General features: G+C 37.5%; 2 protein-coding genes across 2 annotated transcripts in view; both read left to right on the top strand.

Moving 5' to 3' along the window:
- The window catches only part of LOC306900307 (breakpoint cluster region protein), a 37,676-nt gene extending 25,011 nt beyond the window's left edge, over positions 1 to 12,665 (top strand). The window contains exons 5-23 of the mRNA XM_079467126.1: positions 125 to 232; positions 311 to 371; positions 499 to 551; positions 671 to 811; positions 3,012 to 3,133; positions 3,285 to 3,450; positions 3,600 to 3,719; positions 3,833 to 3,908; positions 4,070 to 4,174; positions 4,330 to 4,404; positions 4,973 to 5,070; positions 5,203 to 5,322; positions 8,389 to 8,448; positions 8,740 to 8,849; positions 9,578 to 9,717; positions 9,796 to 9,930; positions 10,009 to 10,114; positions 10,266 to 10,428; positions 10,568 to 12,665. Of these exons, the coding sequence (XP_079323252.1) occupies positions 125 to 232; positions 311 to 371; positions 499 to 551; positions 671 to 811; positions 3,012 to 3,133; positions 3,285 to 3,450; positions 3,600 to 3,719; positions 3,833 to 3,908; positions 4,070 to 4,174; positions 4,330 to 4,404; positions 4,973 to 5,070; positions 5,203 to 5,322; positions 8,389 to 8,448; positions 8,740 to 8,849; positions 9,578 to 9,717; positions 9,796 to 9,930; positions 10,009 to 10,114; positions 10,266 to 10,428; positions 10,568 to 10,657 (2,049 nt within the window). The 3' untranslated portion in view covers positions 10,658 to 12,665. The remainder of the gene's footprint in view (positions 1 to 124; positions 233 to 310; positions 372 to 498; positions 552 to 670; positions 812 to 3,011; positions 3,134 to 3,284; positions 3,451 to 3,599; positions 3,720 to 3,832; positions 3,909 to 4,069; positions 4,175 to 4,329; positions 4,405 to 4,972; positions 5,071 to 5,202; positions 5,323 to 8,388; positions 8,449 to 8,739; positions 8,850 to 9,577; positions 9,718 to 9,795; positions 9,931 to 10,008; positions 10,115 to 10,265; positions 10,429 to 10,567) is intronic.
- A 915-nt stretch (positions 12,666 to 13,580) lies between these two features.
- specc1la (sperm antigen with calponin homology and coiled-coil domains 1-like a) overlaps positions 13,581 to 26,265 on the top strand; it is a 31,190-nt gene continuing 18,505 nt past the window's right edge. The window contains exon 1 of the mRNA XM_079467127.1: positions 13,581 to 13,771. The gene's annotated coding sequence lies outside the window, so the exon portion shown is untranslated. The remainder of the gene's footprint in view (positions 13,772 to 26,265) is intronic.

The raw sequence follows: 26,265 nt of genomic DNA, 5'->3' as shown, positions 1-26,265 counted from the left end.
AGGCCACGTAAACCTGCCTGCTCTACCTTAGCAAGCAACATGATGTCAGTGTAGCATGCATGAGTAATCCTTCACAAAGACTGACTTTTAATCACTTTCTCTTCCCATATCTTGATGCACACAGGCCAGCCAGCTCGGTGTTTACAGGGCTTTTGTGGACAATTATAAGGTAGCTGTGGAAATGGCCGAAAAGTGTTGTCAGGCAAATTCTCAGTTTGCTGAGATTTCAGAGGTCAGTTTTGAGAGCAAACGACATATAGATTGTGATGTATTTGCATGTGTGTGTAATTATTTGTTTACCATTACACAGAATTTGAAAGTCTGGAGCACCAAAGAGGTTAAAGATCACAATGCCAAGAACTCTTTGGAAAGTAAGAGATTAATCATTTATTATTAGAGCATTATTGTAACTTAACCATATTGTATGTTGTAGCCCATGCCTAAGGACAGATTGACACTTTAATATTCTGTTAACTGTGATGTTTTCCTAATTCTCAGCCCTGTTGTATAAACCGGTCGATCGAGTCACCCGTAGTACTCTAGTGCTCCATGTGAGTAAATCTCTGTTTGTTCAGTTACATGCATATAATGGGCTATGTTGCATAATAAGTTCATGTTTTGTCATGTATGTTCAGATTGCTTTATTAAAGGTGTGTTTCTTTAAACATAGGACTTACTAAAGCACACCCCATCCAATCATCCAGATCACCCTCTGCTGCAGGACGCCCTCCGCATCTCCCAAAACTTTCTCTCTAGTATAAATGAAGAGATCACACCCCGCCGTCAGTCTATGACTGTAAAGAAAGGAGAGGTCAGTATACACAGCAAAACACTTGTGAATTCAGATTTAAAGACATTTGCGGCGTTGTTGGATGGTCAACATAGCATCAGAAATGCAGATATACAGTTTATCCACAAATAACATGCAGCTTGTTTATGTGCTTATAAGCAGTCCTATAAAGCAATCTCTACATTCACATCACTTTTAACAAAATACATTACTAATCTTATTCTAATTCATTTATAATATTAAACTAATGTTATTCTTATCAGATTTTCAGTATGTATGAAACAGGAAAACAAATATCCACTGTGATGCTCAGTCTCTAGTGTGCACTGACCTCCCACCTTCCTATATCCCTTCCGCCTTTGGGTCATTTTCGCCAAACGGTCGCACAAAGTGTTTCAACACCCTTCCGCGCTTCAGAACAAACACGCATGTCTTCCGACCCCTTCCGTCTTTGAGTCAGCTGACCTGATACTGAACTTCCTCAGAGATTACCGGAAAAGTGTGTGGGACTGTAAGCTTGTGGACATGCCAGGCATTTTTATGAGAGAAAATTTAAATAATTTTTGTATATTTTCATCATTCATTGTGAAGCTAAATGCATTTATTTATATTGGTTTAAACACTATTGGTGATTGAAGAAGAAAAGAGAAAATTGGTTTGCCGAACTAAGCCAACAAACAGTCTGGCAGATAAACTGAGGAACAATGTTGCTGAATTACTCATTCTCTTCCTGTCAGGTTTATAAACCGTCAATGAAGAAATTAAGAAATTCTTCTCACGTTTCAGTCAATTTATTGGAAAATAGTCGCAAAAAAATCCTTGAATGTTTATTATGCACTCAATGAGTAACTCATATTTACAGTAACAAATGTGTCTGACAGAGCCCCTGTTTATTCACAGAACTAGTAATGCCTGTTTAAAGGGACAGTTCACCTAAAACATTGTTTATTTATTTTCATGTATATGCATATTACTCTTTGTTTGTGGAACACAAAATATGATATTTTGAGAAATATCTCAGTAGAAAAGTCAATGGGGATAAATGTTGATTTGGTTACCAACATTCTTCATAATATCTTCTTTTGTGTTGTGCAGAAGTAAGAAACTCATTCAGGTTTGGAATTACATACTGGGGAGGAAAAGCGAAAATCATTTTTATTTATTTGGTTAACTATTCCTTTAAAAAAGATGAAGGATAGTTTCTTACATCAGGTCATCATAGTTCATGTTCTGTGTAATTATTGTCTCTAGAAGATGATGGATGCAGATCATGACCATGTGCTGCTTCTCATCTTAGTCTGTTTTAGCAGATGTCTCTGAATGCCCACTGTACAGTGTGCAGCCAAAGTCAATACCGCACCCGTATATCATGTGGGCCTAAACGTGGTGCACTTTAGAGGGAAAAATGCAAGTTTGAACATAAAGGGATAAACACACCCTCACTGAAACCAGGGTCATAGGTCGGTGTGAATGTTTTGTGTGTATGCGCATCTATTTACACACATACACAAACACAGTCATTCAGGCCATGAAAAGAGCAGATGTCTTAACATATGTCACACACCCTTCAATTAAAGATTCGGTCAGTCAGGAGCGCAATTGCACATCCATTTGTAAAGAATGACCTGAGATTGATGTCTTTGGACCCATCTGCATAACAAGTTTTAGTTTATGGAGAAATCTAAATCAAACAAATTGCTACTTTTTCCTTCTTTGTTGCAGTAACTATTGTTTATACATTTTGGAAAAATTCTAGGCATTTTTTTGTAAAACTGTATGTGCTTTTTATTCTCAGTTATTACTTACAGTGGATTACCATCATGTCTAATTTTGTGAATCATCCGGCACACGTTTGTCATCACATGTAACTACGCTCGTCCCTAGAAACCGCTTGAGGGTGGCATCATTATCATGAAAATAGCTCCTGTGACTCACTCACAATAGCACGATTTCTTAAGTGTGTCTTGCCTCCATCGGAGTGAATGTCTCTGGGTATCTCATTGGCTGCTATTCATCCTCACCTACTTTAAATGACCTCATGCCTCAGGCAGAATAGTGAGACTGCTACTGATTCACAAACTAGTAAATAAGGCAGGAGCGCCCCCTACTTGTGTACAGTTGAAACAAAGTGTGTCAAGTGCTATATAAATGTTAAAAATAAAAATGTTATCAATGTTTTAATTTTATCTGTATTTTTAAAGTCAATTTAATATCTTTATAGAATCGACAGCTTCTCAGAGACCAGTTTATGGTGGAGTTAGTGGAAGGGTCCCGAAAACTTCGCCATGTCTTCCTGTTTACAGATCTGCTGCTTTGCGCCAAATTGAAGAAACAAACCGGAGGGCAAGTCAAGATCTCTTGTTTTGCAAAGCACCGTTAAAGTGCTTCTTTTTTATACACTGTGATAATATTTGCGAAGCAAATTGCAATTGGTTTCATTTTTCAAATCTATTTGCATTGTGAGTTTTTGGATTGCGTCTCTTTCTGTGTTTAGGAAGGGACAACAGTATGACTGTAAGTGGTATATCCCACTAGCCGACCTGACTTTCCAGAGCATTGATGAATCAGAGTCCTCACCGATCCCCCAGATACCAGAAGAAGAGATAGATGCTGTGAAGGTCAAGATCTCTCAGATGAAAAATGAGATACAGAGGGAAAAGGTAGATAGTTTTATAGGAACATACACAGTGATACATTTTTGTTACTAATCTAGCAGATTAATTTGTTTAGAGACAAAGTATATGTAGTATGTTTCATGCTGTTCTTATCGTTCATCTTTTCTGCTCTTGTCCATGTCTTCTGTATTCAGAAAGTGTGTAAAGGGGGTAAAGTCCTTGATCGTCTCAGGAAGAAACTGTGTGAACAAGAATCTCTGCTACTGCTCATGTCTCCCTGCATGGCTTTCAGAGTCAACAACAGGAACGGCAAGGTGAATCAGTACTACGAATAACATAACAGCTGGATCTTTACAAGTTATTTTGTGTAAATATTGAGCAGTGTGAAAGCGGCCTAAAAAGTTAAGTTTCTTGTGTTGTAATGCAGGGCTATACGTTTCTGATTTCATCTGATTATGAACGGGAGGAATGGCGAGAGATCATTCGAGAACAGCAGAAAAAGTGTAAGTTGGTTACCTCCGTAACAACAAGAAACCGGATAGGCACATCTTAGCTTTACAGTATATCAAAAATGATATAAAAATATATTTGACCTTCCATGTACATGACATTGCTACTATTAGGTCATTTTCATCTCACTCTACTTACGGATATACCTCTCCAGGTTTTAAGAGTTTCTCCTTGACTTCATTGGAGTTGCAAATGCTCACCAACTCCTGCATAAAGCTCCAGACGGTTCACAATGTCCCTCTGACCATCAACAAAGAAGGTGTATATATAATACCATAAACTATGTGACCATACAATCCAAAGTAGTTCAAATAGTTTTGTCAATTTAGTATTAACACATTTTCTTCTGTTTTGCATTTTGACTCTCTTAAATCAATAAAGTACCATCTCTATATGTGGTGTTTTTCTTTATAGATGATGAATCCACAGGGCTGTATGGCTTTCTGAATGTGATTGTTCATTCTGCATCTGGGCTGAAACAGAGCTTAAGTAAGTTCATCTCACCTACTTTATGGGACCACAGCCACGTTTTTTGCACCCATTGCAATTAAGTGGAATGAAATCCATCTCTGAGTCATCATTGAATTATTGAATGACTCTCTAATATGTGCGCACATGCATGAAAACACCTGACCTGCTCTCTGGTGTTGTTGGGCAGACAGTAGGATGGGCAAAGGCTTGGATTAACTGGGAACACGGCGTTCCTTCTTAGATTTAATTCTGCATCACTGATTTATCTCTCTTATTCAGACAGTTTACACCAACTATTAAAGGTGCACTATGTGATTTTCTTTTTTTAATGTAAAATGTTTTAGACATGATGAAATGAATAGCTCTGTTTATGTCAATACAGCACATATCAATAGCTCAGCTGTGAAAACTGCATTTAATAAACATCTTGAAATCTGGATTTTTCTTTTGAAATTATTACTCTTTCCGTTCTTCTACACTCTCCGTCCGCAGAAGAAGCTTTCTTGTAAACTGTTGTTGAAAACCAGTTCTAATGTATTTTATTATATTCTAACTAGCTCACTATTTGTTCTTGTCCTCAACGTAGATCTCTACTGTACTTTAGAAGTGGACTCTTTCGGCTACTTTGTAAACAATGCCAAGACTCGCGTGTACAGAGACACTACAGAGCCGAACTGGAATGAGGTTAGAACTGCAACTAATCCTCAGCACACTGTTAACATTGTCAGTTATTTGTCAGCTGTTTAGTAACGCTAAAAGTTATAATACAGCTGTGAATGGTGTCGTGAAAGTAATGAAAGTTTGGACTTTACACAGGAGTTTGAGATTGAACTGGAGGGCTCTCAGACCCTCAGGCTGCTGTGCTACAGTAAGATCAAACAGAACAGAGATGATGGTGAGAACATGGATCGGGTCATGGCCAAAGGACAGATTCAGGTACGGCGTGTCCTTCAGGATGTTCATGCCCATTTTTTAAGGCAATAATGTGTACAGTACTACAGTGACTTGGGATCTTTTTATTATTATTATCTGTATCTTAATCAATATTTTGCATTTTATTGGCATAAAAAAATAAACTTGGCAGCTACAAAGGTTATTTGAATATATTACTTAAATTTGAGCTGTGGTCCTCACTGACATTTCAGGGAGCCACACATAGTTGTAGTAATAGTAATAGGGCAAACAAGGTAAATATTGTAGTGACTAAGCATTTTAAATTTGTGCCTAATGCAGACAACAGGATAAAGGCGGTAAATTGTTCAGGTAGTTAATCCCATCATATGTGGCAGTGAAGTGATGTCACCAAAGACAAGCATAGGTTCGGCCAGAGTGAAACGCTCAGGTGTTGCGGTGGAGAAGTATTAGAGGGAATGTACTGTGGATTGTCATCAGAATTGCGGATGACCTGGATGAGCTCCAAATGAGGGAGATTAAGTGGGACACGACATGCTGACAGAGTCCCAAAAGCACAGGTGTGGGAGTGGAGGTCTGGATTTGCGAATTGAAGATCACATGAGGCTTTGTTTCCTTTCTTTTGTAACAGTAGATAAAAAAGTTTAAAGGGGTCATATGGCGTCAATACCTGTTTTTCTTTGTCTTTGGTGTGTTATAAATTGCCCATGCATGTATTATAGACATGTAAAAAAAGTGTCGGAACAAAGGATGCTTTCTATCTAAAAGTGACTGCTCACCCAGACCTGCCTGAAACGCCTCGTGTAACCACACCTCCACAAATCTACGTCAGTTCGTGGTATGATTTGTCTTAAGACTGCCAAATGTATATGCAAGTATGGTGGGTGTACCTGTCAGTACAATGGTGTTAGGGAGATGCACGATATGTAGAAAATACAGCGTTCTTTATCCTTAAATTGTGTATACACATTGCATTACATCTAAAACAGACGATTTTATTAGTTTAAGCCATGGCATACGACCCCTTAAGGACAGGATAACAAAAATAAAGGAATGGAGACATGCCCCCTTAAACTGTCTTAGATTGCGGGACGGTGAGCGGCTATTGTAATCAGGGTGGGAGGAGATTCTCCGAGTTAATCCCAGTGCTCCATCTGTGGGAAAAACTGTGCCAGGGAATCTGTGTGAGTGGACTCAAGAAGAGACATTCACAACAACAGTTGACCCAGAGATGACAGCCTGACATGAGAGCAAATCTTCAGCATGACATGGAACAGCAGCCGAGCATCAGAATTTGACGTAAATTATTACTTGAATCTTTGCTTAACCCCGGGGGACCTGAGTAGAGCTGCTTTTGTCCAATAAGGGAAGTTGAGAGTCGACCAGCCTCTCAAGAACATAACAGAGATAGGCAATAAGGACCCGATTCGAGATCAGAATTGTGATCGGCATTATGGTACAATGAATAAGGATGTGAACGGTAAAGTGGTAAATAAAGAGGATTTTAACATCTGTGAAGAGGAGAAACAGGCGGAGGGTGAGGAGGAGGTGGACTCTGGCACGAGGAGGCATCCCAGCACTGGGGCTCGACTCTGGGGTAGGGTACGCAATACTCTCCTCAGACAGAAGGTAATGCGGATAATACCTCACCCCGACCCTTAGTATTATTAAATTAGTATTATGTTAGTATCAGCCGATTAGAAATGAAAATGAAGTATTCGTTGTGTGGTATCATTGACATAGTAGAGTACAGTAATCACTGCTGTATGCTGTAAATGCATATCACACAATGTATTGGTTTATTTGTTTTGTTTTGGATACATCTTGCGGTTCACTGTTGTCAATGTCTGTAAAAAAGTACAGACATACTTAATAAATGTGTGGTCACTGGAACAAGGATGTGCTCGATAAGTTATCGATGTTTTTCCATTACTTCTTATTTTTTATTCTAAATAATTTAACCAATTGATTTAGTAAATTATGCGAAATGCAGATAGATTATTTAAATCAGTTTAATATAATCTAAATTTAAATCACTTGTAAAACCACTTAGGATGCAGTGCTTGGCAAATGTTTAGGCCACCCACTGTAATGTTTGTGCCATAACTGCCCTAAACTAATGGTAGTGGTACCAAAATCATTTTGTATGTTTCTGTTATGTTCAATCCAGCAGTATGTGTGAACTCCCTAGTCACAGTAGTATTTCTAATGCCTAAATAGAATTATTGTCATTATCCGTGAATTTTCAATTCAGTGTTTAACAAGAAAAGCAGAAAGAATTAAAGGACTTTTTTATTTTTCAAAGGCCCACTTACAGTTATTTACTTGCAACACTTGTTACGCTTTTTTCATTTCTGAAAGTTCAATGTGCCGGCTCAAATATGGGAATAAAAACGTGAATAAAGGCTATTTAGTGGTTTAAGTTTAGTTTTAAGGATTCCTCAAATATTTGTTAAATATCTCTCTACATTATGGCAGGTGGTCAATTAAATTGGTTGAAGGTCTAGTGTATGACATTTAGCGGCATCTAGTGGTGAGATTGCAAATTACAACCTCAGCTCCACCACTCCCCCCTCCCTTTCGAAGCACTAGGGTTGCTGACAGAGGATTAGGATGTTGTCACATATTGAATCCCTGGAAATGCAAAAATTGCTAGATCTTAAATCTTGAATGCAGGTATTTTACACCCCTTTACTTGAATTAGATTCCCCTTCTAGCATGGAAAATCAATAATATGATTGGTCTATTTTCAAACCAGAGTATGATGTTATTAAAACAATAACTGACTGCTGGAAGCACGGTAAACACTGACAGCCTTGTACAGTATAAGCAAGATGATTGCAATAATATCCATGACTGGATTGACACAGACAACTGACCATATGGACTTAATGTTATTCTGTCTGTTTAGATCACATGGGTGATTTTTACTTTACACATTTTTTCACGTTGTATCACAGTTAAAATACTGCATCATTCGGCATTTATCTGTAATTCTAAATATTTCGTGCAGGTGACTCTGTATGTGTGTGTAAATCACGCTCAGATCAGGATTAACCTCCCGATTGACATTTGTCTGTATTTTCACAGCTGGATCCTCAAACGCTGCAGGGCAAAGACTGGCAGAGGGCAGTGATCAGCTACAATGGGGTCAGTGTGGAGCATCCTACTGTATATCAATATAACTAATAAAAGTAACAACTGCCAGAAAGTAACTTATTGGTCAGTTCCGATATATATATGCAGTTAAATATACTTTAATGAGTAGTAATGATTCTACTTCAATCATGTGAATCACAATGATGGATTATTATCTCCATCATGTGGTTTGAAATTAAGCTGAGGGCCAAAGCTTACAGTGATTATATTTCTGATGATTTGATCGCTGTTGTGTTCTCATTAGTGAGATGTTTTTGTAATGAAGTTCATCACTCTGTGCAGATTGAGGTCAAGCTGTCTATGCGCTTCAACAGCAGAGAGTTCAGTCTCAAGAGGATGCCCTCCAGAAAACAGTCCGGGGTGTTTGGAGTCAAAATCAGCGCAGTCACAAAGTGAGTCAAACTACAGATCTGTACACATAAAAACAGTTTGCAGGGTTCCAGGGTTAATAAATTGGGATCACATATTTTTGTATTGTAAAGGACGTTACACTTAATGCTGTCAAACAGTTATGCATGAGTCAAAGATACAGATTTTAGATATCTCAACAGAGAAACGCCAGCCAGCCGTATTTCCCGTATCACGGTGTACACAGAAACTGGATAGGCCCACATGCATCCACTGAAGGGTCATAAAACTGCTGCTCCCTATTTAGGGGGGCACACTTCCTTTTAATAAAGACGAGGAAACTGAAAAAGAAAGCAAAACAGAAGCAGCTCCATTAGGTTCTTCCTGAGAAACAGGAAATAAGGATTATCAAAGGGATGTTTGCTAAGGGCTTTCCTCAAAGGACTGCAATAACAACAGAAGTGTTGATTTAGGAATTAGACTCTAGGTATACAATGCTGTTACAAGGTAAAAAAATGCATATGGATTAAATACTGCGCTCTTATAATAATATATAGAAAATATTTCCTTAAATAATATCAGACAGGAATTAGATTTTTAAATAGAAAATACATTTTATTAAAGCTTCTATTTTAAGGAAAATAATTTCTGTAATGTATCGCAGTAATAGAATCCTCTTTAATATAGAATAAATCTATGTAATTCAGCACAGAGCAAAGTATATTTCCAGCCAGTGTTTGTTAACAAAGCCCTGTGTGTGTGTTACTGTCAGACGTGAGCACTCCAAAGTGCCTCTCATTGTGAGACAGTGTGTAGAGGAGATCGAGCGCAGAGGGATGGAAGAAGTAGGCATCTATCGTGTCTCCGGTGTGGCCACAGACATCCAGGCTCTAAAAGCTGCGTTTGATGCTAGTGAGTACCTGAGCTCTTCACAGAACCGTGTCTGTTACTGATGTGTTAAGGTGTGGCTAATCTCTTTGTGCTCCGCAGACAATAAAGATGTGTCGGTCATGATGAGTGAAATGGACGTGAACGCCATTGCTGGAACGCTGAAGCTCTATTTTAGAGAGCTTCCAGAGCCGCTCTTCACTGATGAACTCTACCCAAACTTCACTGAAGGCATCGGTCTGTTGTTCTCCTGATGTTCTTGCACAAGTTAATCTTTAGTGTTGAACAGTTAAGGATAATTGTTCTTCTCCTCAGCTTTGTCAGACAGTGTGGCGAAGGAAAGCTGTATGCTGAATTTACTGCTCTCGCTACCTGAACCCAACCTGTTGACGTTTCTTTTTCTGCTTGATCATTTGAAAAGGTTAGTGGTTCAATGCTCTTTTTTTGGTTAGAGATTTGAATAACAACTTTTCCTAAATATGAAACCTTATGTGCATGGGTAAGCATCACATACAGTTTTCTTAAAAAAGCTGCAATATTGTTAACTAAAATGTTCTTTGCTGTTCCCCTAGGGTGGCAGAGAATGAGATCGTCAACAAAATGTCCTTCCATAATCTCGCCACTGTGTTTGGTCCCACCCTCCTCCGCCCCTCTGAGAAGGACAGTAAAATTCCAGCCAATCCCACGCAGCCTATCTCGATGAGTGACAGCTGGTCACTAGAGGTGATGTCTCAGGTAAACTACTAGGATTCTAGTTTTCTACATGTTAGTCTAGAAAGCAATGTGAAAGTTAAATAAAAATAGTATTTTTTTAGTTTTTGTTGGTGTATTGCTTGTATTTGGTAGTGAGTTTACGCCTTTCCATTTCTTGTAGGTCCAAGTATTACTGTATTTCCTACAGCTGGAAGCGATTCCTACTCCAGACAGTAAACGGCAGAGTATGCTCTTCTCTACAGAGGTGTAGGGAAGGGGTTTGAAAGACGAATCTCACATTGTCAGTGGGTTGCCATGGTGCATTTTGATTTTTAATGCTCTGGGACAGAAGTGTTTCAGCTTGTGACCACTAGAGCTCGCCAACAACCAACTGAAATCTAAAGCGGATGCCAAAACTGTTTCCAGTGAACCCCCAGCAGAAGCATTCTGTTTTGTTTTTATGATTAAGGTATAGAAATACCCATTGGAGAATGAAAAGCCTCTCAGATTTTCATAGACTTAGCACTTAAGTAGGTTAAAATCAACATGAAATTGGTGTAGATGTTTTCATTGTCATTGCCATGTTTCTTATCTGAATGGTAGCTCGCAACTTGAGTGCCGTTTATCATAGGTCTATGGACAGTGAATGTTAGTTTTTAATTTTAATGTCTTGTTCTCGTTCTGCAACGTGGGTTTATAAAGTATTGCACATTCCAGATTTCCATGATCATTTTATTTGATTTGACATTTAGCTCACCTAAGATTTATGTCCTGCTGTGGCGAGAGCTACGGAACATCTGACACTCGTGAATCGTGGGGAGGACCGAATTTATATAGCCCTTCTCTGATGGATAAAACACATGCAGGGAATTAAAATGTAAGATTTTAACCAATGTTTGTGTCTATGTTCGACACCAGTCATTTGTGAAGGAGAAATAGCAAGCAGTTTTAACGGTTCATAACCGAAAAGTAACCATATACAGCATAATTATAGTCTCGACCCTTCCCAAAATACACATTCTATTTTGTTTAGTGTTATATAAAGCACATAAATCTATATTGTATCATTGAGACTATATAAGGAAAAGCTGCAGAATGCATACTGTACCCTTGTGGGTCTTAATTTTATGTTTTCAGAATTCAGAAGGTCACAAACCTATAGAAAATAATATATACTATTTTCTTTTGAAGGCCTAACACATTTTTCAAGTTGAGCTGTAACTGTTGGACTTAATATATTAAAAATATATTTAGGAGGTCTGCAGCACAAAGATGATAATGTTACTATACACTGTGTCTTGTGCACAAGCAATAACCTTGGTTTTCTGCACTGTGATGTCATGGCAATTCTGCAAATATGTACAGTAGGTGCTCCTTAAGACTCCGCTCAGTACACATTCACACTCATACAAACTCACTAAACACAAATTAACTTAATAATTCAAGCATTTAACATTGTTATTTCTTCTAAATAATTTAAGTCAATATATTTACAGAGGCGAATATGACTTTTTTTGTTAATCATTTGGAAGCACTTTGTGGCCCAGAACTGTGCCAATACATTGCCCTGTTACGTTTATGTACATTGTTCAGTTTATTGTAAGAAAGCTTATATACAGCTGCTGATTTGTTTTGTGTTGCATATGGGAAGATCGTGTATTATTAGGATATTGTGTAACATGCAGGCATGTTGATTTGTATATGACTTATCTTTCTTTTACATTTCTCTCTGAGATTTCCTTTTGTTTTGTGGATTTCCTATATAGTGTGGAACTTTCTTCCGGTCATTCCTCTAACTGAAGATCATTGCTTTCAAAATCGTTCTCAAATCTTGCACATGCAGTTATTTAGGTAAAGTGTATTTTATAGTATTTCATCTTTGTTAATGCAGACCTAGAGGAATTACACCTATAACAAATTCTCTAGTTTTTTATTTGGTTCATTACCTACTGTACAGATGAAGAAATGTTTGGCTCGGCTGCCATAAGAAAACATCATAAGAAAAATTTTCTGTATAAGTGGTTTGGATTGAGTTATGTTTTCGCAGAGCAATTGTGACTGTTATGTCTGTTTATCTGATGTATAGACAAGTACATGAAACATTTCTCAGAAAGGAGAGCTACTGCTGAAGCATATTCTACTGGACAATATTAAAACATCAAAATGTTTGCTTAGCAGACATGCTGCATTAAGTATGGCAATAATACTATATGCTTCTGTACAGTAGTAGATTATTAATAAAGTTGAAGTTGATTAAAAATCTGTTAGACTTTGGGTTCAATATGGCTTTACTTCACTTGAGGATTTGTAGAGTTTATTCTTTGATATCATGTTGTGCTTTTATTACTTTATTACAATATTATTAAAATTGCAAGGCACTATAGTTTAACTGTAGGATCATTATCAAGTGCATTTAATTAAAGAACTGATTTATGTGTTTGGATAGGATATTAATGTGTCTGCAAACATTGGACCCACATGGAAATATTATCAATGTTTAATTCATACCGTCACATTTATTAGAGTCAATGCTGCTGCCCAGACATACAGTAGGTTAAGCACAGCAATACTCGAGAACCACAATGATTCAGTGGCTGTATATACTGGCAAGGAAACCGGTCAGATTAATGACAATTAAACCATTTTGTGTGCAAAGCTCAGAATTCTGACTGCTGTAGATAAATACAGATAAATACATTCTAATCATGTCGCGTAATATTTTGAGGTAGTCCTATATTTAAAGAATATTCTGATGAAATCACCTCTACCATTAAAATGCTTTTTTCTTAAGATAAGATATTTTGAAGAATGTTGGAAACCGAGAACATTTGCCAACATTGACATTCATTGTAAACCTGAGACGAAATATATTGTTGTGTGTTCACAAAAAAGGTAATTGTCTCAGGCCATTACAGAAAGAGAAAAAAATGGTTTTGAACGACATGAGGGTGGATATGATGACGATTGTTATATGAGTCGCATTATCCCTATCCATTCGAAAGTTTGCAATGGTTTTTATTGTACCCTACCTACTTTGCATTGTATCTGTCTCCAAAGCAGGGACATGCCAACTGTGTTCAAGAAATACAACGTTGCACTGTAGTATTAAACAGAAAGCAACGTGTTTAAACGATACAATGGACACACATGTGGTAGGCGGGCGTAGAAAAGGTGCGTGTGTGCGCGCGCGCGCTCTAGTCTGTCAATGCGCTGCGCTCAGGCAGTGGCCAGTAGTCAGTGTAGCATGAGACGGCTATCTGCCACTTAGAAACGATGCCACATACGATTAAATCTCGGAATACCAGCTGTTGTTTACACCTTAACATTACCAAGAAGACCGTCTACCCTGACAAGCGCTTAAACAGACCGAAAGGAGGGAGTCAAGGTAATAAACGACATTTATCCCATCCCGTATCTTCTTCAACTAGCACATCCTGTTAGCATTAGCGGTTAGCCTCTAAACTTAAACGCATGTTTAACGCAAAGCCAACACCACAGCTTTGATCGTAGAGGTCACAGAGCGGTTTAGTTGACTTGTGATTGGTCAGATATGATGTTGCTAAGTCGTGAAACTTGTCAGTTTTGTAGCAATGCTGGTTACAGCTAGCAGGAAGTCAACTGCGGTAAAGTTGGTTTCATATTCGCACATTCGGACTTGCGCGTTCAATAGCTTTGTAATTATATGTGCATCAAGATTAATATTTGCAAATTATAATCACTGACATTTATGACAACCAAATACATTCTGCAAAATCGATCAAAAAAGCGCAAACATTAGTTTAATGTCCTACCGAATGCGAATGTCCATCGAATATCAGACTAGGGGGCGTGAAACATCTAGGGATGGTCTACAAAGTGTTAATTATTTTAGTTGTCTGCAAACGTTATTATATTAAAAGCATTTTTACTCACACCTGGTCTACAAGCAACTATCGCTTTGATTTGTTATCTATTGTATTTATGTATACATTCATTTAGCAACAATAAATTAGCATGAAAAATATATTTTGGTCTGTTGTTTTTTATAAAAACACATGATTCTGTTCAATAGTTTTAGAAAGAAGAGACTGACTGCTCTAAAACAAGTTGGAAATCCCCATTTGGACTCATCAAAACAGACTACAGTCACATCTGTTTATTTAGTTTAAAGTGTGATAAAGAGTGTTGTGATCATTATAATATGTGTATAAGTCAGTGTTCTCTGTGTGTTTATTGAAAAGACTTGATGTACTGTTGTAATCCTTTCCTGTTTTGCTTTTATGTAACATTAATCTCTCACTGTATTTTAATTTAAATGATGTTTGCAATTAAATTAACTTTCACTGTCCATGGCCCTAAACCCATCTTATTACTCGCCTATTTCTTACATGACATCCAACAGGATGTTTATTAGAGCAAACACTTCACTAACAAATTTCTTCAAAATGTTTGATAAAAAAATGATCAGATATTCCATTTCCTCTAGCAAACTGTTCTCTTGGTTTCCTCAATAACACATCATCCAGTTAAAAAGGTTAAAAATAAAGGACTGACTGCCTCACTACAAGTCAGAAATATAAATTTTTCTCTATAGTATATACTAAAACTCTTCAATGAATACATTTTTACTCAGATGTCATATACCACTGTTACTTTATATGGGTTTCTCCATTGATTTTTAAAAACTTCAATTGCCTATGAAAGTAAGGTCGTAGTGATACAGAACAAGTTGTAGAATATTACTAAGAGCCTAAAGAACAGACTACAGCTCTTCGTTGCATAATTAAATGCATCAAATGTCCCACAATTAGTGTTGACATTTTGTGTAGGATTTCCCATAGAAAAAAGACTGACTTCAATAGCCTTTGAAAGGACGGTCGTAGTGATACAGAACAAATTGTAGAATAAAATTTAGAGCCTAAAGAACAGACTACAGCTCTTCGTTGCATAATTAAATGCATCAAATGTCCCACAATTAGTGCTGACATTTTGTATAGGATTTCCCATAGAAACAAGACTGACTTCAATAGCCTTTGAAAGGACGGTCGTAGTGATACAGAACAAATTGTAGAATAAAATTTAGAGCCTAAAGAACAGACTACAGCTCTTCGTTGCATAATTAAATGCATCAAATGTCCCACAATTAGTGTTGACATTTTGTGTAGGATTTCCCATAGAAAAAAGACTGACTTCAATAGCCTTTGAAAGGACGGTCGTAGTGATACAGAACAAATTGTAGAATAAAATTTAGAGCCTAAAGAACAGACTACAGCTCTTCGTTGCATAATTAAATGCATCAAATGTCCCACAATTAGTGCTGACATTTTGTATAGGAGTTCCCATAGAAACAAGACTGACTTCAATAGCCTTTGAAAGGACGGTCGTAGTGATACAGAACAATTTGTAGAATATTACTAAGAGCCTAAAGAACAGACTTCAGCTCTTCGTTGCATAATTAAATGCATCAAATGTCCCACAATTAGTGCTGACATTTTGTGTAGGATTTCCCATAGAAACAAGACTGACTTCAATAGCCTTTGAAAGGACGGTCGTAGTGATACAGAACAAATTGTAGAATAAAATTTAGAGCCTAAAGAACAGACTTCAGCTCTTCGTTGCATAATTAAATGCATCAAATGTCCCACAATTAGTGCTGACATTTTGTATAGGATTTCCCATAGAAACAAGACTGACTTCAATAGCCTTTGAAAGGACGGTCGTAGTGATACAGAACAAATTGTAGAATATTACTAAGAGCCTAAAGAACAGACTACAGCTCTTCGTTGCATAATTAAATGCATCAAATGTCCCACACTTAGTGCTGACATTTTGTGTAGGATTTCCCATAGAAACAAGACTGACTTCAATAGCCTTTGAAAGGACGGTCGTAGTGATACAGAACAAGTTGTAGAATATTACTAAGAGCCTAAAGAACAGACTTCAGCTCTTCGTTGCATAATTAAATGCATCAAATGTCCCACAATTAGTGCTGACATTTTGTATAGGATTTCCCATAGAAACAAGACTGACTTCAATAGCCTTTGAAAGGACGGTCGTAGTGATACAGAACAAGTTGTAGAATATTACTAAGAGCCTAAAGAACAGACTACAGCTCTTCGTTGCATAATTAAATGCATCAAATGTCCCACACTTAGTGCTGACATTTTGTGTAGGATTTCCCATAGAAACAAGACTGACTTCAATAGCCTTTGAAAGGACGGTCGTAGTGATACAGAACAAGTTGCAGAATATTACTAAGAGCCTAAAGAACAGACTACAGCTCTTCGTTGCATAATTAAATGCATCAAATGTCCCACAATTAGTGCTGACATTTTGTGTAGGATTTCCCATAGAAACAAGACTGACTTCAATAGCCTTTGAAAGGACGGTCGTAGTGATACAGAACAAATTGTAGAATAAAATTTAGAGCCTAAAGAACAGACTACAGCTCTTCGTTGCATAATTAAATGCATCAAATGTCCCACAATTAGTGCTGACATTTTGTATAGGATTTCCCATAGAAACAAGACTGACTTCAATAGCCTTTGAAAGGACGGTCGTAGTGATACAGAACAAATTGTAGAATAAAATTTAGAGCCTAAAGAACAGACTACAGCTCTTCGTTGCATAATTAAATGCATCAAATGTCCCACAATTAGTGCTGACATTTTGTATAGGAGTTCCCATAGAAACAAGACTGACTTCAATAGCCTTTGAAAGGACGGTCGTAGTGATACAGAACAATTTGTAGAATATTACTAAGAGCCTAAAGAACAGACTTCAGCTCTTCGTTGCATAATTAAATGCATCAAATGTCCCACAATTAGTGCTGACATTTTGTATAGGATTTCCCATAGAAACAAGACTGACTTCAATAGCCTTTGAAAGGACGGTCGTAGTGATACAGAACAAATTGTAGAATAAAATTTAGAGCCTAAAGAACAGACTACAGCTCTTCGTTGCATAATTAAATGCATCAAATGTCCCACAATTAGTGCTGACATTTTGTATAGGATTTCCCATAGAAACAAGACTGACTTCAATAGCCTTTGAAAGGACGGTCGTAGTGATACAGAACAAATTGTAGAATAAAATTTAGAGCCTAAAGAACAGACTACAGCTCTTCGTTGCATAATTAAATGCATCAAATGTCCCACAATTAGTGCTGACATTTTGTATAGGATTTCCCATAGAAACAAGACTGACTTCAATAGCCTTTGAAAGGACGGTCGTAGTGATACAGAACAAATTGTAGAATAAAATTTAGAGCCTAAAGAACAGACTACAGCTCTTCGTTGCATAATTAAATGCATCAAATGTCCCACAATTAGTGCTGACATTTTGTGTAGGATTTCCCATAGAAACAAGACTGACTTCAATAGCCTTTGAAAGGACGGTCGTAGTGATACAGAACAAATTGTAGAATAACATTTAGAGCCTAAAGAACAGACTACAGCTCTTCGTTGCATAATTAAATGCATCAAATGTCCCACAATTAGTGCTGACATTTTGTATAGGATTTCCCATAGAAACAAGACTGACTTCAATAGCCTTTGAAAGGACGGTCGTAGTGATACAGAACAAATTGTAGAATAAAATTTAGAGCCTAAAGAACAGACTACAGCTCTTCGTTGCATAATTAAATGCATCAAATGTCCCACAATTAGTGCTGACATTTTGTGTAGGATTTCCCATAGAAACAAGACTGACTTCAATAGCCTTTGAAAGGACGGTCGTAGTGATACAGAACAAATTGTAGAATAACATTTAGAGCCTAAAGAACAGACTACAGCTCTTCGTTGCATAATTAAATGCATCAAATGTCCCACAATTAGTGCTGACATTTTGTATAGGATTTCCCATAGAAACAAGACTGACTTCAATAGCCTTTGAAAGGACGGTCATAGTGATACAGAACAAATTGTAGAATAAAATTTAGAGCCTAAAGAACAGACTACAGCTCTTCGTTGCATAATTAAATGCATAAAATGTCCCACAATTAGTGCTGACATTTTGTATAGGATTTCCCATAGAAACAAGACTGACTTCAATAGCCTTTGAAAGGACGGTCGTAGTGATACAGAACAAATTGTAGAATAAAATTTAGAGCCTAAAGAACAGACTACAGCTCTTCGTTGCATAATTAAATGCATCAAATGTCCCACAATTAGTGCTGACATTTTGTATAGGAGTTCCCATAGAAACAAGACTGACTTCAATAGCCTTTGAAAGGACGGTCGTAGTGATACAGAACAATTTGTAGAATATTACTAAGAGCCTAAAGAACAGACTTCAGCTCTTCGTCGCATAATTAAATGCATCAAATGTCCCACAATTAGTGCTGACATTTTGTATAGGATTTCCCATAGAAACAAGACTGACTTCAATAGCCTTTGAAAGGACGGTCGTAGTGATACAGAACAAATTGTAGAATAAAATTTAGAGCCTAAAGAACAGACTACAGCTCTTCGTTGCATAATTAAATGCATCAAATGTCCCACAATTAGTGCTGACATTTTGTGTAGGATTTCCCATAGAAACAAGACTGACTTCAATAGCCTTTGAAAGGACGGTCGTAGTGATACAGAACAAATTGTAGAATATTACTAAGAGCCTAAAGAACAGACTACAGCTCTTTAATGGGGATTTACATAATTTATTTCAAAATTATTTATTCACACATCTTGCAAAACCATGCTTGTTCCTCTGGTGGCACGGCTATCCTCAGGCAGTCCACATGAAACCACCTCTGGCATCGATCACACTGAATCTTGAGAGAATACAAAAAAAATTGTTGGATTTATTAAGGTTTTACTTAAAATTAGTATGCTACACGACACTTTGCACAAATACTCAACTGTGAACAATTTCAGGATTAACAAAACATCAAAACACATACCCAAACGCAGTCTTGCTGTTGGCGATGCTCTTTTACTCCACACATAGAGCAGTAATCATTTTTTGAGACTACAAAAAATATAATGAGCACAACACTTATCTCTGCACTCTCTTTCAAAAATTGACACATACATTTTCTAGGAAAATCGTTCAAACCTGATTCCTGCAAAATCTGTTTGGCCACTTCATTTCTGTATTGGCACATCATCTCACTGCTGTCTGCTATTGTAATGCTGTCAGGAATTTGTGGAAAGTGTTCCACTATCTGTTTGGCCATCTACAAGGCATAATTGAACATTAATAAAATCATTTTAATAATCAAAACGATAACAACATTGTTTCTGTATAAAACCTATCACTTTACCATCATTACAAATACACCACAGCTGTGACTGTCTGTCTGTAATGAATGAGGTATTGTGCATGGTTCCCACTTGATGTCCACCCAGTGTTCTTTTCCATACTGATGGCGTCTCATTTTGAAGTAATCTCTGTGGTTTAAGAAAGTACAGTCAATATGGCTGTGGTCAGCAACATCAAATGTAGGAATATACTATTGACATCATACATCACTGACACGTGCAGTTATGTAAAACCTATAAATACCCAAATTTTTCACAAGCGTTTGTGGCATCCTCCTGTTCCTTAGTGGTAGTTTGAGAGTCTAGCAGAAAGATTCTGTGGCTTTTTGCATGTAGATACTACAATGACAACACAGTCAACACCTTAACTTTAACATGTATGAATTTGTATGTGATTTTTTTAAACGTAATTGTTATGAAGTTGTCCATTAGTAAAAATTTGTTATTTTCTCTGTTTCACTTACCACTAACTGCCAATGGACATTGTTGCGATTTACAGCAGCGATGACCCCATCATATTGGTCAAAGTTTACCTGTAGAAAAAGTAATACTGAATGTGCACTGTACATCCTATTAGTTAAGATGAGAGGCAAATGTATCAACCCACTTTTCGCAGTCCTTGCCGTGCCATCCGCTCCCTTGTATCGTGTAATATCGTATGCGTAGTGTAATGGTTTAACTGGAACACATTTGCCCCCTTCTTATTAAGCAAAACTCGAAGGTAGCAATCAATTGTCTGAAACATGATGAAAAAACATTCTAAAGGTTTTACAAGTAATCAGGGCCGCGTTTCCAGAAACCTTCTTCGCTTTGTCGTTCTTAAATTATACCTGTGTTTCCTGAAACATTCTTAGTTAAGTATAGGCCTACCTTCTGTAAGTCACACGTTCAGAAGGTTGGTCTGGGGCGCTCTTAGCTGTACCTTATCACTGTTAAAAAAAATCACCATGCTAGAGGCCACTTTGGGAAAAAAAGCTTCTTTACATCGCAGTCTATACCAGGTTAAAAAAACCTTAAATTGACGTGTTTTCATGCCAATAATATAACTGTCTTTACTCTGGAGCTTTTTAGTTCTATTATCTTAATAAGGTGCTTCAGTGGCAAACAATTTGGAGTATATTTAAAGTGAAAGATTGTGGTATAAAGTTTAGTCAAACTGCAGCGATACACCAAGAGACGGCCCCATCCGCAGAGCATTAGTGCATTTAATCCGTGAAAACATGGCTACAATTTATGCTGCAATTATAAATTTAACCGGCCATGGCAGCAATTTCAGCAGCTTTTGATCTTGTTGGTTTAACTTTGTCAAGACAAACTCAACGTAGCCCCTTTAAATGTTGCGATTTTTTATTATACAGGTGCCGCGTTCTGCGCTATAGATTAAAATAATGACACTATAGCAACATATGTTATTAGAATATAAATAAGGGGTTCCCAAAAACAGGTATAATCAAAGGAAGGCTATCTCATTGCATACCTTTTAAATATTAAATAGGCCATTTAATCCTATGAGTCAAAATAAATGCAACCTCAACTATTTCTAAAGTGCTTATTTTAAAAAGAACGCCACTACCTCACATAACGCAGTGAAGCAGTCCCTGTATAGAGTGAATGATTGATTGTCGAACGATCAATATCCGTTCATTCAGCACCACCGCCATGGACAGCACCTGGTAACGTGGCACGAAACAAAGTTACCTCATCAGGTATAGTTCGGGTAACACGCCTAGAAAAGGTATAACTGGAGTCTTAGTAGCGCGCTAAAAGACGTTATCTGGAAACGCAGCCCAAGTCATTTAAACTACTCAGTTATTTGCATACTACTTTTCAAGTTGTTTAATAGACAATTTTGCATGTATTTCCAATGATCGGATTACCTCTCCATGTAACCATTCATTTGGCCTCAGTGTTAAGAATTCGTTGTGATGTAACATGAACTCCAGATTCTGTCTGGGACACTTGACAATGGCTACCAACAACTCTGTGGATGGCGCTTTCCATAGCATATTAACCTGCAATGATCAGAAAGCAATACATTAAACGAATATTTGACTAAGATTTGAAACGTTTAATATTAGTATTAGTTTTTAATAAAATACATAAACAGTTTTGGGGCACCGTTGGCTTTCGTAGTATTTTGTGTGTATTTTGTTTGGAAGTCATTGTTGACCCAAAATGAATGTGTTACAATGTCTGTGCAAAATGTCTACTTTTGTGTTTAGTATACCATGAAAAATGTATACAGGGCAAAGAGAGTGAAGTAAATGCAAAAACCTATTGTGAAATATTACTTAAAATATATACAAATCTTATTTAAATAAATATTTGGGAGACAGTTTTCTATTACCACATTACCTCTTGATCGACAGAGACATCCTTTGTACAAAGATCCATAGGCTCTAAAACTTCTCCATCACTTTCACATTGTGACATGGGTATTGGACTCTTCTTGCAATCTGTCACATAATTGGGGATTGTTGTTCTTTTTTTCTGAGGACCAGGTATGTTACTAGGAACAGAGAAGTATTTTGATCTTGTGGCTGAAATACGTTCTTTATTCTTCTTCATCCAAGTTTCTTGGGAATGTTCAAGGTTCTTTGGTAGGACAGGTTTCATTAGTAGTGCTTGAGGAAGGTTTTGCTTCATGATGTGCTCTGTGTACCTTCCTTGCAGAGACTGAAACATTGTCCTTATGAATCTTCCTGGTCTGACCTTTTTGTTGTTAAGCATTATGGAATGTTTAACGATTCCAAACCACTTTTCTACATGACAGTTGGTATCTCGTGTTTGAAGTGGTTTGATTGTTTTCATTATGTCTTGTTCCTGTGAGTCATACCTCCTAAGGTCTCCCAATAGCAAGCCACTCCACAGAGGAAAAATGCCCAGGTAGGTGTCAAAGAGAAAAGTGATGATGCCAGGACAAAAGTATGGGTTGTCTTCTTTTGCAAAGTATGTTTCATTTGCCACTTGGTCATTCACTTCTTTTTTGATCCGCTGAAAAAAAACAGTAAATGGTGATCGGCCTGTGATGCTTGTAACATGTTTTCTGTCTTCACCTTCCAACAGTGCACAGACTTCAGCTGGGTTGGGATCATCAATGTAAACATCTGTGGATTTTGATATTATACTGTGTAAGGTGATCAGACTGTCAGTTACACTACTCGTGTTTTGTTTTGTTGTGAGCAGGGTACATAATGCACGGAACACTGTTCCTGATTCAGCCATGGAGCTTGCATTTTGCAGTCTGGCAAAAGCAAAAGTTGCAAAGTCTCGCAGTCCTTTGTCACCTGTTTGCTTACAGATTGCCTGTCTGACAGCTTTCAAAATGTGCGCAGAGCATAGGTGCAGGACAGTACATGACTTGATGTCATGCCATGACTTTTTCCCCATGCACAACTCATATACTCGGTTGAGGTAAGAGACAATGTGCTCTTTGTTCAGCGCATGCATTACACTTTGTATTAAAGCCCAGCTGTAGTCACATTCGACCTGATGAATAGGCACATGCGTGTATTTTGACAGTTGTGTGTTGAGTTGCATGAGCCAAAATGAGATTGTTGGTACCGTGTGATCATTAGATAGCATTTCACAAATAGGAAGTGGGGGCGCATCTTGACCCTTTCCTGGAAGAACAATTGCGTAGTACAACACACGCTTTGGCTGCTCAGGAATCTTTGTCACAACTCCCCCAGTGGCATCAAGATAGAGCGACACTGGAACCCTGCCTCGCAAATGTTGCACAAGAATGCTGATACCAAGCTCACTGTACAAATGCACATTAAACGGATCAAAACAAAAGTGCTGTATGTAGCCTGGTGTCTTGTAGTACTTGGTGTCACATTCTTTGAGTACTTTTTGCAAGACCGATATCTCAATTAGCATGTCTGTGTGCATGTTTTCCATTTTTCTCATTTCATAGCCTATTGATTTCAACACATTTTTGTTTGGACATTCAGTCATGTTTCCAGCCAGAAGTTGCTCCTTTGGTGTTGATTGAAGGCTTTTGTAAAATAAATGACTTGGTCCCTGCCCTAAACCCTTTGCTATTTTTCCTCTTTTTAGGTAGGTTGTATGTCTTCTCTTACTCTCTGAAAGTTTGTGAAGTATATCTCCAGTCCGACGGACAAGAAATTTTACATTTTCCTCCTCTGACACAGGTTCTTTTACCAATTTGAATGTGTATTTTGCTGGGCAGGAAGGAAATGTGCAGACTGCCTCAGAGCGCAAATAACAAAGGTTTTTCTTTCTGCTGTGAGGACCCTTGACATGGTGATATTTAAACGCCAATGTACAGCATGGGTTTACTTTTTCAAAGCTGTTGTACAGATACTGCGTCCAAGGTGGTTGTAATTTAGTGCTCCCTTTGATTGGTTTTATATGATTCCACAACTTCCTCACCATTGAAACATAAAATGTGTCTTTCACCTTTGGACATTTTCTCAAAACATTCTGGTCAGGCTCCCCCTCTTCTACCTCAAAGGCTTTAGGCATACACTCAGAGTCACTGTTGGCTTCTTGGTCTGTTGCATCTAAATCTTTGTCTGTTCCTTCTGATTTAGGTTTGGCCTCTTGGTCTGTTGCATCTGAGTCTCTGTCTGCTTCCTCAGAGTTAGTGTTGGCTTCCTGGTCTGTTGCATATGAATCTTTGTCTGTTTCCATATGTGTGACATCTATCTCCCTTTGTATAATCTTTGCATCACACTGGGTTTCCGCATCACACTGGGTTTCCACATATAACACTTCCACACCTATGATAGATAATAAATATAAATGATAGATAATGAACATTTCAACACTTCACTATTGTAAGCTATATATGTATGACACATCATTTAATTAAAAAAAATATACTGTGTTCACTTTGTCACATATAACCTATATTTCCATACATCTGCTGTTTAAAGGCATTTAAAATTTTGCCTTTGGTCATTTTGAGTTGGAGTTTTCTGAATATAATGAGGCTCATATAAAGGACACTTTCTCAAGTCAAACCTGCTGCTCGGATATAGCAAAAAAAATCTTACCTTCATTTTCTGGGCTTACTTCATCTGTTCCTTCTTTAGTAACATCCTGAATCATCACCTGGCTTTCTGCTGTCTGATGTATTTGGTGTCTCAGGCCATTGCGGTTATATCTCCAGATAACCCATAGCCAGTGACGGTTCTTTGGATTGTCATCATGAAACAAAACAAGGGACAGTTCTGACCACACTTCTGAGGAATATGCCGGATTTCTGTTCAAAATGTCGGCTTGTTGAAACTCTTTCACAACATTTTCGATTCCTCCTGCTGCTTCCCACAGATTCAATCTTTTAAGCTTTTGTCCCTTTTTAAATCTCCCCATTGTAGGCTACAGCTTTATAGGCAACAGTGAAATAGATGCACATAAGACTCTGTGTGTCCATCCATCCACCATTCCTTTTAGTTTTGTGGACACGGTTGTGACGGAACCATGTTTTTGTGTTTGTTACGTTATTTGTGACACCTGTCTCGTCTCTTAGCCCCGGCCCTTCTTTTCCCGCCTTTCTTCTGTTAGTGTTCCCTGCACCTGTACCTGGCCATTGTCATTATCTCTTGTTTGTTTCCCCTATTTAATCCCTTGTGTTTTCAATCCTGTTGTAAATTCTTTGATTATGCAACATGTCTGGTTGTCCTGTTTTTGCCTTGCCCTTGCTTATATCAAAGATTCAGTGTTTTTCAAAGTTTTTGATTTGTGTTCACCCCCTCGTGGGAAGTCTTTGTTTTGAGTTTTCAATTGTTTGTTTAATTAGTAAGAAGTATTTTCCCCACCGTGTTTTTTTTTACTATTAAAGAAGTTTATTCAGCTCATCTGCTGTCCATGACTGGGTTCTGCCCTAGCTATTCATGACACATTAGGCAGATACAGGGTTGAATGTACAAATATCACAAAAGAAAAAGTTATGATTCAATAACAGTATTTGTTTTTATTACAGCTACGACCTCATAGCTCGTTCTGACTAATAAGTCTGCCATGCATGAGTTCTGTTATACTTTTTTCAACAAGTGAAAGACAAAGAAAATATTATCCTTACAAACTTTTACAGAAAAGTGACAGCCTCATGAGTCAAGACCACACAACGTTGGTCAAGTGTCTTGGGGATGTGGCGCATGAAATTAGATACACCTTAAGAAATCAAAATTATATTTGAAGTATTTTGAAAGAACGGGACAGGTCTACACATAGTTCAGGTGTCGAGAACCTTTTTGACATGACGTACCATGTGATTTGGTCATGCTACTCCCAGTGCCTTATGAAAAGAGTATATAGAATGTAGTTGTCCAGTACATGTGATCTACTTATGTACATAACATGGACCGCATCTTCAAATGATAGGTTTTTACTATAACACAAATATACTGTTTCATAGGGCTAATTCTGTCATTAAAAGAACTGTTGTTCATACACTTTTAGTTTAGTGTACCATAGCACAATCATTTTCGAGAGTTAATATAGACTGACACATGAACATATGCACAATACAGCAGTTTATTTTCTCTAGGACACAACTGATGCACATCATTGAGTATCCACACATGACTGTAGTGTTTGGATCATTTCTAAATAGTATTGAATCACATACATTGTATGAGATTACTTCCGTAAAACTATCCCCACAGAT

Source organism: Barbatula barbatula (assembly GCF_947034865.1).
Source record: "Barbatula barbatula genome assembly, chromosome: 11".
Taxonomy (NCBI): domain Eukaryota; kingdom Metazoa; phylum Chordata; class Actinopteri; order Cypriniformes; family Nemacheilidae; genus Barbatula; species Barbatula barbatula.
This window is presented reverse-complemented; position numbering and strand designations above follow the sequence as displayed.